This window comes from Puma concolor, chromosome C2 (genome assembly GCF_028749965.1).
Source record: "Puma concolor isolate L17-30 chromosome C2, mPumCon1.1.hap2, whole genome shotgun sequence".
Taxonomy (NCBI): domain Eukaryota; kingdom Metazoa; phylum Chordata; class Mammalia; order Carnivora; family Felidae; genus Puma; species Puma concolor.
The window spans coordinates 159,051,455-159,064,766 of record NC_141675.1 but is presented as its reverse complement, the minus strand read 5'-3'; the positions used below and the strand labels follow the sequence as shown (position 1 = coordinate 159,064,766).

General features: G+C 50.5%; 1 protein-coding gene across 9 annotated transcripts in view; it reads right to left on the bottom strand.

Annotated features, from left to right (window-relative positions):
• Positions 1-1,903: 1,903 nt before the first annotated feature.
• ADARB1 (adenosine deaminase RNA specific B1) overlaps positions 1,904-13,312 on the bottom strand; it is a 134,691-nt gene continuing 123,282 nt past the window's right edge. For 7 of the 9 annotated variants that reach the window (XM_086676156.1, XM_086676158.1, XM_086676157.1 and 4 more), the window contains 2 exons: positions 3,121-3,299; positions 1,904-2,216 (listed from right to left, as the gene is read on the bottom strand). In XM_086676156.1, coding sequence (XP_086532282.1) covers positions 2,037-2,216; positions 3,121-3,299 — 359 coding nt within the window. In that variant the 3' untranslated portion in view covers positions 1,904-2,036. Of the gene's footprint in view, positions 2,217-3,120; positions 3,300-13,312 lie in introns of those variants that run through there. The other 2 variants (XM_086676155.1, XR_015240516.1) reach the window with 2 other exon arrangements.

Below are 13,312 nucleotides of genomic sequence, written 5' to 3'. Positions count from 1 at the left end.
CTGTGGCCTCCCCGCGCCCCCGCACCCTGGCTGCAGGAGAGCGGGCTGGTGTGGGCGGGGCTCGCCCCTCTGCCCCTGGTCAGTCCCTGGTCCGGACCCACGGCTGCGACCGGCCACCCGGGGACCCACAGAGGCGCCGGGAGTCTCTGCACTTCTGGTCCGAATCTCCTGCTCTGAGCACGTGGGGTCAGGACCGAGGGGACAGTAGCTGCTGTGCTCCTGTCCTAGGTCTTCTGAGTCCAGAAAGGCGGGGCGGGGTCTCCCGTCTCTGCTTGCTGCACCCACAAGGCCCCCCCCCCACTTCTGACCCAGCACCTCCTCGGGCTCCTGTCTGATCCTGAGTGGAAGAAACAAGGCAATTGGTGCAAATCTCTGAGCTCAGGTCGAGGCGCCACCCAGGACCCTAGCCCGCGCTCCTGACCATCTGCCGGCTCGGCCCGGGGCCACCCCGGGTGCTGCGGGGTGTGGAGCAGCGTCCCCGGGTCACCCCGACGCCAGCAGCACCCCTTCCCTGCCGTGACAATCAATGTGCAGACCCTGGTGGGGATGGCGTCTGTGGCCTCACCAGCTTCTGGCCTGAATACTGACTTCAAACACGCCTTTGATAAAGCTTCATTTAAAAATATGCCTTAAGTGGCATTTTCTAAGAATGAGTATCTCTACTTAATTAATTCTATTTCCATTCTGTGAAGATGTCTGGAGACTCATCCACACTCATTAGATTCAGAGGAAGGAATAAAATTGTGCAGTAGCCTCTGTGGATTCCTCCTAGTCCCTAAAAGTTAAATACTGCTGAAAAATCTCCAGCGAATGGCCAGGATTACCACCCACGTTGTACCTTTGATCACTTAGAAGTGAACCAACGCGTTTTCCACAATGCAACCCTAGGAGGGGCACAGAAGCTTCCGGGGGGGCTAAAGGTTAGAGGGAATCCAGGCTGCACCCTCACGGACGCACGCCGACACCACGCCAGGGGCCGCGTGTGTGTGCTGGGCTGGGCCTGTCGTGCAGGGTCCTCTCCCGGGCAGGCTGGGACAGTCACTGAGGGCAGCCGGGTCACGGCGGGCGGGCAGGAGACCCACCAGTAACACAGCCCTGACGCTCTCTTCAGGCTACCGCCTCCAACCTCTCCCTACGCTCTCCCCTTCTCCACACATAAAGTAATGTGGCGTAAGAGTGACCTGATATAATTACTTATTTTATAAACCACGTTCCTAACTCTGAATAAATTATTTATTCAAAAATTTCACACAAAGTAGTTTCTATTTTCCTAAACTTAAGGAAGCCCTACTCAGTAGAACTCAATTTCTAAACGTAAACGGAGATTGAAAGCAGTCACTGGATAATTCAAAGGGGTAATGCCGCTGCACAGGGGTGCCAGGTGGGGACACTGAACCCCAACACCCTTCCCACCCTCCCCGAAGTGCGCGCCTGCCCCCAGTCCAGACACGTGTTCCGGAGACGGTGCTGGACGCCCAGCACCCCACGTCCCCACACCTGCCCCCAGTCCAGACGGGACGTTCCAGAGAAAGCGCTGGATGCCCAGCACCCCGCGTCCCCACACCGGCCCCCAATCCAGACGGGACGTTCCGGAGAAAGTGTTGGACGCCCAGCACCCCACGTCCCCACACCTGCCCCCAGTCCAGACCGGACCTTCCGGAGACAGCGCTGGACGCCCAGCACCCCGCGTCCCCACACCTGCCCCCAATCCAGACGGGACGTTCCGGAGAAAGTGTTGGACGCCCAGCACCCCGCGTCCCCACACCTGCCCCCGGTCCAGACGGGACGTTCCGGAGACAGCGCTGGACGCCCAGCACCCCGCGTCCCCACACCTGCCCCCGGTCCAGACGGGACGTTCCGGAGACAGCGCTGGACGCCCAGCACCCCGCGTCCCCACACCTGCCCCCGGTCCAGACCGGACCTTCCGGAGACAGCGCTGGACGCCCAGCACCCCGCGTCCCCACACCTGCCCCCGGTCCAGACCGGACCTTCCGGAGACAGTGCTGGACGCAGCAGCCCCGGCCCCAGGCCCCAGGTCAGGGTGTGAGAGAGAACTGGTCCTGTTCTGTGGGCTTCTCCACCCAGGCGCCCAGCCCCGCCTTGACGAACGCTCTGAACAGACACGCCTTGGCGGCCTGGTACTCCTTCGCCACCAGCTTGGATTCATGGTACATGTTGGGCTTAGTAACCTTGGACCGTAACAAGTTGGAGGGAACCTGTAAGAAGTCAAAAAAAAGCACGACTATTTACGCAGAAACAGCAGAAAGCAAAACTCAGGAAGACATTCAAAATCTGGTATTTCGTCCTACGCTGGCTCGTGGGGGACAGCCCCGAGGCAGCAGTGCCTTCCTCCAAGGGGCCGTGTCACACAGGGCGCAAGGGCCCGCGACCGTCGCGCCCCCCGCCCCCCGTGGAGCCGGCGCCCCGTCAGACAGGCAGTTTCAGACCCCGGGTTCTAAAGAGGGGCTTCTGAGCCCACAGGCACCTGACTCCAATTTCGATTTTAATCTTTTCAGCTATTGAAACACACAGCCCGTCCGATGCTACGTGTGTTTCATTCACACCGAAGGACTGGGAGGCGCTGCCCCCCCCGTGGCTGGCTGACTCATGCTGGTGCAGGTCTCGGGGATAAACAGGGTGCGGACCTCCAGCACAGGCGCCCCTGCTGCGGGAACAGGGACGGGAGCGCGAGCCGGCTTCGGTCCAAACCGCCACGCCAAGTTCGGCGCCAGCCCTCTAACAAACACCCGCCACGCCCCCGACCGATAAAGGAAAACCAGCAAGACGCGCACGGACCGGACCGGAGAAGGTCTCATCTGGGGAAAGGGACCCTGCTGCTACTGCAGGAACAGGCCTAGGGCCTCCTGAGGGCCGCGAGGGGGCCTTCCCTCCTCTGGTGGTGGAATCACCTGGCAGCACGTGCAGGTGAGAGGGCCCCCCCCCCCCCGCCCCCAGGAAGCCAGCGGGAAGGGAAGAGCTGCCTGAGGCTGCTTCAGATGAGAGGAGCCGGGGCCACACTTCGAGGTGAGGGGTCCCAAGGAACAAAGAGGTCTGGGAAAGGCCGTGGGGATGGTGGCGCGGGGCTTTGTGGAACAAGCTGCGGGGAGGCGGGGCCGGTACCTTGCCGTGCACACGCATCCAGCGACAGTACAAGGCGTGCTTACACAGGCGGGATGCACGGCCCAGCTCGTCCTTCCCCGTCGTGGCGTTGATGACCTCGATGGCCGAGTCACCCACCGTCCAGTTGACGCTGAAGTTGGGTGCCTTCCCTGGCTGCCGCGCTTCTGCGTTGCTGATGCCTGGAACGGAGAGACACGGGCGAGGTGACGCGGGGCTGGAGGACGCGGCCCACGGGTGCACGGGCCCGGGTGTGCTCACGCCGTCCAGGGCCACCTTGAGCCGCCCAGAACCGCGCTCGGCTGTGCCCGGGGGGTGGGCATCAGTTCCACAGAAGCCCAAAACCGTGAGGCCTCACTCGGGGTCCAGAGCTAGATGTCCGAGCGTGAGAACCACTGCTGGGGCTAATTCAGGTCACGCGAGGTTGTGCCCTGATGGCGGACCCTTGCACACCACACCCGGGTCTGGCGCTCGCACCCTGCACGGCCAGGCTCCCCCGCCCTGCACGCACTACACCCCAGAGACAAGGAACCTGACTTGATGAGTGCAGGTACGTTTTCTTTCCACGCTGAAATGGTCCTAACGAACCGAGTCTCACTTGCTGGGCCCGAGAGATTCTCACAGGACCCTCGGAAGGCTGGAGCTGGGTGCGCACCTCCCCCATCGGTGCCCTGAGCTCCAGCCTCCATTCCTCGAGGGGACACGGGCCACCCTGACTCGGGGTGTGTCTTCAGAACACGCCCACAACGGGAGCCCCCCGCCAGGTGCGCCGACCCGGCTCCGTGGGGCTCCCCCACCTCGGGCCACGCTCTGCTTCTGCTCCAGGGACCATGGCCGCCCTCGAACAGAATGCTACAGCCGAGGCCACAGGCTGGCCCCCAGGCTGGCTTAGAGTGTGGAAGATGCGACTTGAAGCCACATGATGGAAGAGACCCCAGTCCATGGGGCAAAGTGGCCACCGGTCTCGACGCGGGGTGAAAACCCACACACACGTGTCACCCAGGTCTGGGATATTCACTGAAAGGGACTGGAAGGTGTCTCCTGGGAAGTCCATGCCCTCGTGAGCAGGGCAGAGGCCACCCGGGGCCAGAGGCTGGGCACCTGCTGTGCCCACACTCAGGATGGGGGAGCCCCAGCCCTGTCTGCGAAGCTCCTCACCAGCAGGGCCGGCCGCGGGCGCCGGCTCATGCTCTCCGTGCTCCCCGACAGCTCCTCCTGCACGCAGTACCTGCCAACCCCCCGGTGCATGGGGCAGGCGACCTGCCCCTGCCCTGCTGGTCCCTGAGAGCCCCAGCGAGGGACCTCACTGTGAGGAAGAATTCAGGATTCGCCTTCTCTGTTAACCTGCTGATCACTCTTTGATTCCAAGACGTGCGCGGTGAATCCTACTTTAGGCAAACGTTTTCACTGAGGCGTGACAAATCACAAGGATGCAGCCTTGTGAGTTTTCACAAAGCGAGCACACCCACAGCCGGTGTCCTGGCACCGGAGCCCCCCCGCCTCCACAACTGCCCCCTCCCCAGAGCGGGCAGCCACCGCACTGACCCCAGCACGCTGACTGGCGTTGGCCGCTGCGAGCTTTACACTCGTGGGGCCACTTACACAGATTCCCCTGTGCCTGGTGCCTTACACCCGAGGCCACACCCCTTCCACGTGGCCGGGGCCCGCCCAACCTCACTGCCACACAGGACCCTGCTGGCAACACATCACCGTGGACTCTCACAGAATAGCCTAGTTCTTGGCTATTCTGAAGAGTGTGTGCGTGAACATTTCTGACCACACGCTTTGGTGGAACATGTACATATTTCTGACAGATGGACACTAGGCGCGTGATGGCTGGGCACTGTATGAGGTATTGCACGAGAACACTGGAAACGTCAGACAAACCAGATCGAGTTGGCTACAACACTTTTCTACATTAATCAATCACATGTAAATGTTACAATGAACCACAAAACAAACACACCAGTACACATCTGCTATTATAAGCAGGGAGTAATTAACCAATGAGCAAACTCACCACATAGTTCAAGAAACCACCTGAAACACAGGAAAATCAAACTAAAGTTCCAAATCAATTCAACAAAGCCGCCTTCCTAAAAAGAAGTCCCACTGGCTGGACTGGCGCAGGAGTCTAGCACCTCGATAAACTCACAGTGAGGAATGTGCTCATGAACCAAGCGGCCCCACAGGGAACTGGACCGTCACACAGCCCCTGATACGTATGGCCCGTGTTTCTTCTCCCGCTTGTCAGGAGAAGTTTTTAAAAATGTTTTATTTTCTTGAGAGAGAGAGAGAGAGAGACAGAGCGGGAGCGGGGGAGGGGCAGAGAGAGAGGGAGACCCACAATCCCAAGCAGGCTCCAGGCTTCAGCTGTCAGCACAGAGCCCAACGCAGGGTTCGAACTCACGGACCGCGAGATCACGCCCTGAGCCGAAGTCAGACGCTCAACTGACGGAGCCCCCAGGTGCCCGAGATTAAATACAATTTTAAAGCATCTGGTGAGATATCACTTAGTTTTGGTTAAAATTTGATAAAACTGTGTGCTGTCAGTAAGCAAACAGCAACAAGGAAGATCAGTTAAGCCCATCAGAGACGCCACGGCTGACCAGGTTAAGGGGACCCGCAGCTTGTGGGCCACTAGGAGTGACCGCCTGTCCATAGCTCCATTTTCCAAAACAAAAAGGACAGGAAGAGAGGGCCATCATATTTTTTTTAAAGGCTTTAAATCTTCATTAATTGCTGACCTTGCTGAGACAATGACGTGTGTGTGAAGGGCTGTCTGGAGGGGGGCTGACGAGCGAGCCTGAGTGGATGTGGTGCACGAGTCCGCAGGCCGATCCCCCCGGGACCAGACGCTCAGGCCACACTCCCTCCGTCACATGGCTGTGAGTCCGCACACACAAGCCCTCCACCGGCCATCCTGGAGACACCACAGTTATGGTGTGTCACATGCCCCACAGGCGCCACGGCCAGGCCACCCACACACAGCTGAGCACAGCGACCTCCACAGCACAGGCGGGGAACCTAGAGGCTCTCGGGGACAGAGCAGCCCCCTGGGACAGTTTCTCCTGCTGCTAAAGCCACCCTTCCTCTCTTCACCCCCCCCCCCCAATCTACCCCGCTACTCTGAGTTCACACTTGCCAAGTACTCACCTTAAATTCTCCCCTTGGTCTCTGCTGTCCAGGGAACCCAGACCAAAACGTGAACAAGGCAGTCGAGCTTCCAACTCAAGCCAGTCCCAAACACCCAGCTGGCTTGGCTGAGCAGGTGCACAATCAGGTCTAGATTGCAAAAGCATCTCTCTCTGAGGGTGACACAGAGAAGGGACCAGTGTTCAACAGTGGGCTTTCTGTTTTACTGTGATTTAAAAATAAATTCAGGCTTTTGCTTCTGTGTGGGCTGGAGTACAGCTGCTGGACTTACCCCCACTCCTAAAATCATAAACCAGACAAAATACATCAAACACCAGCCTCCAAGAGCCAGGACATCAAGCAAGGAAGGACAGTGGTTTCTGAGAGGCGGGAGACACATGAGGTGAGCCCATCTGTGCCCCCGGGGTCCGCCCAGGCATCCAGGCCACGGTGAGGGAAGAAGGAACCCAGGCGGAGCCTGCAGACTCCCTGAATGGAGAGCACAGGAAACAGGGCAGCCAGGGTCCGTGCGATGGCACGCAGAGGGTCCCCTGAACATCAGTGGCACACATTCTGCTCAAGACTGGGTGAGAACTGCCTGGAAGGGTCAGGGAACATGCCTAACGCTCACACAAAGGCATGAAGTGTTTAGGTATACCCTTCTAGAGACTAAGGGTGCATCTGGTAGATGAACTACACTGGATGGTACCAACCTCAGAATAGAAAGATCTAGAATAGAAGAAAGATCAGTGAACTTAAAGACACAATAACAGGAACTATGCAAAATGAAACACAGAGAATGGGGGGCCTAGGTGGCTCAGTCAGTTGATTGAGTGTCTAACTCTTGATTTTAGCTCAGGTCATGAGCTCATGGTTGTGAGTTAGAGCCCCGTGTCAGGCTCCACACTCAGCGTGGAGCCTGCTTGGGATTCTTTCTCTCCTTTTCTGCCCCTCACCCCCCACCCCCCCCAAAAAAAGACAAAATGAAACACACACAGAGATTGGAAAAAAAGAAAACCCAGCAAATCACTGAGCTGTCAGACAAATCTGTCAGTCCGACACACATATAACTGGGTTCATGAAGGATAAGAGAGAAGGTGGTACAGAAAACAGATAAAAATGTGACAAATTTTATAAAATCTATAAACACACAGATCTAAGAATCCTGATGAAGGCCAAGCACAAGAAATGTGCGGAAAACCACACCAAAGCATGGCAGTATGAAGAGAAAATGCCCACCACGGCCAGTGGAAAAGGCCTCACACATGGAAGGACAAAGATGAGACAGCAGATTACTTTTTTTTTTAAGTTTATTTGTTCATTTTGAGAGAGAGAGAGAGCAGGCACGAGCAGGGAAGGGGCAGAGGGGGGCAGGGAGAACGAGAATCCCAAGCAGTCTCTATGCTGCCAGCATGCAGCCTGATGCGGGGCTCAATCTCCTGAACTGTCACCTGAGCTGGAACCAAGAGTCAGATACTTAACCGACTGTGCCTCCCAGGCACCCCAAGACAGCAGATTTCTTACTGGAAATAATGCAAACAGTACGACAGGGGAGCAACTCTTCAAGGTGTTAAAAAGAAAAGAAAAGAAAAGAAAATCCTGCCATTCCAGCAAAAATATACTTTCCCAGAAATATATATCTTAAAAAGGAATGCGAAATAAAGACTCTTCCAGACACACCAAAGCTGAAAGAATTCATCGTCAGACTTGCACCCCAAAGAATGTGAAAGGAAGCCCTCCAGGCAGAAGGAAATGACACCAGATGTAAAGGGGGATCTACTTCAAGGGATAAAGAACACTGGAAGTAGCAACTCTCATCTCTTTAAAAGTTAATTGGCTGTTAATATAACAGTGTCTGTTAATGATACTGGAATTAAAATACTTAATTAAAAAAAGCCAATTGACTGTTGAAACAAAACTAAGAGTATAGTATGGGATTCTTAACATATGCAGATGTTAAATGTACGACAACAATATCACAAAGGCCTGGAGAGGAGAAATGGAAGATTCTTATACTGTGCATGAGTGGTATAACATCATGTGAGGGCAGGTTATAATAATTTAAGCATGTACACTATAAAACCCTAGAACAGTCACTAAATTAACAAAACAAAAAGTTATAGCTAAAAAGTCAAGAAGGAGTTAAAATGAAATCATAAAACATAAGTAATGTAAAAAAAAGCAAAAGAGAAAAGGGGGAACACAGATAATATAGAACAAAAAAAAATGTGCCAAGACAATAGATTTAAACCCCACCATATCAATATCACAATAAACGTAAATGTCCTGAGCACCCTAATGAAAAGGCAGAGATTATCAGTTGGGGTAGGGAAAAAAGTAGATCCAAACATGCTGATGACAAGAAACATACTTTCAATGTAAAATAATATAAAATAGCTTAAAATTAAAGCATGGGAAAAGAGACACTATGCTAGCACTAATTGAAAGAAAGCAGTGGGGAGGGTCAGAATCTATTAATGCCAGACAAAACAGATTTCAGAATGAAGAATAGTAAACAGAGATAAAGAAGGTCATTTTATAATGATAAAGGAGGCCAATTTACTAAGAGGAACCCACACTCCTAATTAGACAATTACAAAATACATGAAGTAAAAACTGAAAAAAATTGTAAGGAACGATAGATAAGAGCACAGTGATAGTCAAGAGGTTTTTAATACCCTCCTCCCGATAACTGATAGACCAAGTAGATAAGTAAAGACACAGAAGACATGCACTAGACAACCAACCAACTCATAGGCCACTCTACCCAACAAGTAGCAGATGTACATGTTTTCCAAGTTGTCATGGAATATTCACAAAGACCACATTCTAGCCTGTAACACAAACATAAATTTAAAGGATTCAAGTCAGAAAATGAAATCAAATTAGAAATCAACAACAGAAAAATCTATAAAACCCCTTAATATTTTGAAACTAAATAGCAGGCTTCTAAATAGCCCAAGAGACAAAGTATTTTGAAATTGGTGAAAGTGATAACACAACATATCGAAATTTATGAAATGCTGAGAAAGCAATAAAAGGTCTCAAAACAACGGCCTCAGCACCCTAAAAACTGAAAAAAGAAAAGCAACTTAAGCAGACAAAAAAAAAATAAAATAAAATAAAGACCAGAGCAGAAATTGTTGAAATAAAACAGAAAACAGAAAAAAAAAAAATCCATGAAATCAAAAGGTGGTTCTTTAGAGAAAAATCCATAAACTTGACAGACCTCTAGGCAGACTGATGCAGAGAGAGAAGACACAGATGAGCAGTATTAGGAATGAGAGGCATCACCAGAGACCCGCAGGTGCTACGAGGATAATACAGGAATGTCGTGAACACTTTCAGGCCAATAAATTCCACACCTTAAATGAAATAGACAAATGTCCCTGAGAGACATAAATTACCAAAGTTCACTCAAGGAAAAAAAAAATAGATAACATGAATATGCCTGCATCTATTCTGTTATAGACAATGAATTTGAAGACACTTTCTCACAGAGAAAACCTGAGGCCCAGATGGCTTCACTGGTGAATTCTACCAGTGTTTAAGAAAAAACTGGTAGCGAGTCTAAACCAACTCTTCCAGAAAACTGAGGAGGAAGAAACGGTTGTCAATTCACTTCATGAGGCAGGTATCACCCTGATGTCGAAACCTGACAAAGACATTCAAAGACAACAGTAGACCAATATCACTGCAGGCCAGTACACCACGGATGCAGAAACAGGAAACAAAATTTTAGCACATCAAATCCAACAATATTTAAAAGGAATAATACATAATGCCTATACAACGTTTATCCCAGGAATGCAAGGTTGGTTTAATATTTAAAGGACTCAATCAATGTCACCATACTCCATATTAAACGAACAGAAACAAACAACAAATGAGCGGCTCCACTGAGAGTAGAAACAAAGAGCTTGACAAAATCCAAATCCAACATTCACTCCTGATTACAAGTTCCTTAGTAAACTCGGAGCAGAACTTACGGAGGCGTCCGTGAAACCTCACGGCTAACACCACACCTGGTGGTGAACGACTGAGTGCTCTCCCCTGAGACTGCACACAAGACGAGGGTGTCTGTGCTCACCCCTTGTACCCCACATCATACCAGAGCCCATCGGGGTGTAATCGGGAAGGAAGAAATCCAAGGTTTCTGGACTACCAGCAACAAATAGAACATGAACAACATGATCATCTATAAAGAAAATTCAATGAAATTTCCAAAACAGCTACTGGAACTAATACCTCTCTGTATTCGCAACGAACACCTAGAGACCGAGACAGAAATATAACATTTAAAGCAGCATCAAAAATACAAAACAAAGATAAACCCGACAAAAGAAGTGAAAGATATGTATGCTGTGCGGTGCAAAGTGCTGCTGAGAGAACGAGGGCCTGCAGGAGTGGGGAGGCATCGGCGCTCGTCAACCGGAAGACCCAAAACTGTTCAGATGTCAGTTCTCCCCAAACCGGTCCACATATTCAATGCGGCCTCAATCAAAATCCAAACGGGGTCTATGGAGAAGCTGAGAAGCTGATTATAAAACTGCTGTGAAACACAAAAAGGACCAAGTAGCCAAAACAACTTTGAGAAAGAAGTACAACGTTGGAGAACTCGTTCTCCCCGATCTCAAACTTACAATAAAACTAGTAATCCTAAGAGTGTGATACTGGCATCATGACAAAGGGATCAACGCAAAACACTAGTGCCCCCCAACAGCCCTCCGTGTGTATGCGGACTGATGTGTAACAAAGCTGCAAAGGCAATTCAGTGGAGAAAGGGTGAACTTTTCAACGGAGGGTGCTGGGTCAACTAGACACGTTCTATGTGAGAAAAAATGGACTTCAATCCACACCTCAAGTCCTATACAAACATGAACTCAAAATGGAATACAGTCCTAAATGTAAACACTGAAAGTGTAAATTTTCTAAGAATACAACATCGGGGAAAATCTTTATGGCACTGACTTAGGCAAACATTTCTTACACAGAACATCAAAGACGTGACCCAACAAAGAAAATCGAAAAATATGACTTCATCAAACTAAATATTATTTGGTCTCTGAAAGACACTGTTAAGAGACTGGAGAGAAAAAAATTTTCAAATCACATATCTGATAAAGGACTTAGAATATATAAGTAACTCTCACACTCGGTCATAAGAAATTAAACAGCTCAGTAAGAAAGGAGAAGAGGTTTGAACGGTTTATTGAAGAAGACGTACAGACAGCAAAACGGCACATGAAAAGACTGGGGAAACGCAAGTTAAAACCACAGCGAGACACCCTTCACAGCTGCCAGAAAGGCGGACCGGCTCCCCACTCGGGGTTGGCAAGGGTGTGGAGGCTCCTTCACAGTGGTGGGCACAACCACTTTGGGAAAGTAGGACAGTGTTCTGCCTCGTGACCCAGCCTTTCAACTCCAGGAGGAATGGCAGGGAATGTCCATGCAAAGGCCTGTACACGAATGTTCTTAGCAGCTTTCTCTGTAGCACAAAAAGACTGGAAACAACCCAAGTGCCGTCAATAGCTGGACGGACACAAGGTTGTGGTTTATCCACACAACCCGATACTACGTAGTGATGAAAAGGAGTGAGCTACTGATAAACTCAACAAACATGGATGCATCTCGAAATATTTATGCTGAGTAAAATAAGCTAGACAAAAAAAGTATATACCTTATGATTTTTTTAATCCTAGAAAATGCAAACTAATCTATATTGGCAGAAAGCACATCAAGGTTGCCTGGGGGTGGGACGGGGTGGGGGGGAAAGGCAGGGATTAGCGAGGGCACCAGGAAGCTTAGAGGGTGACAGGTGGGTCACCCATGGGGAGGGCTGCGCACATGCAAACATAGTTTAAAACTTTTCAAATTGTATCTTTTAAAATATTGTTCTCATTAAACAGTGACACTGGGGGCACCTGTGTGGCTCAGTCGATTAAGCGTCTGACTCTTGATTTGGGCTCAGGTCATGATCGCATGGTTCTCATGGCAGTGCAGAGCCTGCTTGGGATTCTCTGTCTCTCTGTCTCTGTCTCTGTCTCTCTCTGTCTCTCCCCCCGCCCCTCTCCCACTTGTGCTGTCTCTCAAAATAAACAAATACGAAAAAAAAAATTAAAAAAAATTGTAACACTTGCTCATCGTGGACACTACGGACACAAACCTCAGAGAAATGAAAAGCTACAAGGCCAGAGACAGCCACTATAATGATTTTAGTGGTTCTTAAGCAGATAGAAGTAGACGTGAGGCTTTAAACAAGAAGCACACTGTGTCCTGTCTCTGAGATCCTGACGGGGTGGGTTCTGTGGGTGGCCCCGGCTGGCGTCTCTAACAGTGAAAACAAAGCCCTCCACAAGTAATTTCTGAAGACTGTAGACATTCATAAATCTCCCCGAAGAATTCATCCTTCCCAGACGAGAATCGCCATTTTCATCCGGATCCTTCTAGCAAATGCACACGTACGCCCGAGAGCACACACGCACACACGCTCTGCACACTGACTTCTGTAAGGTTCTGGGGCTTACAGATCCTCTCTCGTAATCTAGTCACAGATGGGCTCCATCGATAGCTGTAGAACTAAACTCTTCTTAGATTTCTGGCTACGGCGCTAAATTTAATTTTCTAGTACTTCGTTTAGAAGTTTTGCATCTCTCGTCATAGGTGATGCTGTCTGTGGGTTTCTTTTTACTTGTGCCTCTTTGTCCAGTTTTGGAATTAGGATTAGGTCAGCTGCTCTTTTCTATGACGCGGAAGGTTTATATAGAAGTGGGATGGTATGTTATTTGACAGAGACTGATTAAACTCTGCGATCTTGCTGGAAGGTAATTTGTTGATGATATTTTCAGTGTCTTTACTGGAAATTTCCTCTGCCAGATTTTTCTATTTCTTTGGGGGTTAATTTTGGCAATTTACATCTTGCTTGTCCTATGTTGTTATGATTGTTGTTGGTTTAAATTTTGACGTCTGCCTCCGTATCTGCAGATACACTCCAATTCCTACTGTTAATTTTGTCTTATCTGCCATTACATTGTTAAGTAAAATACTACTCACGGCATAG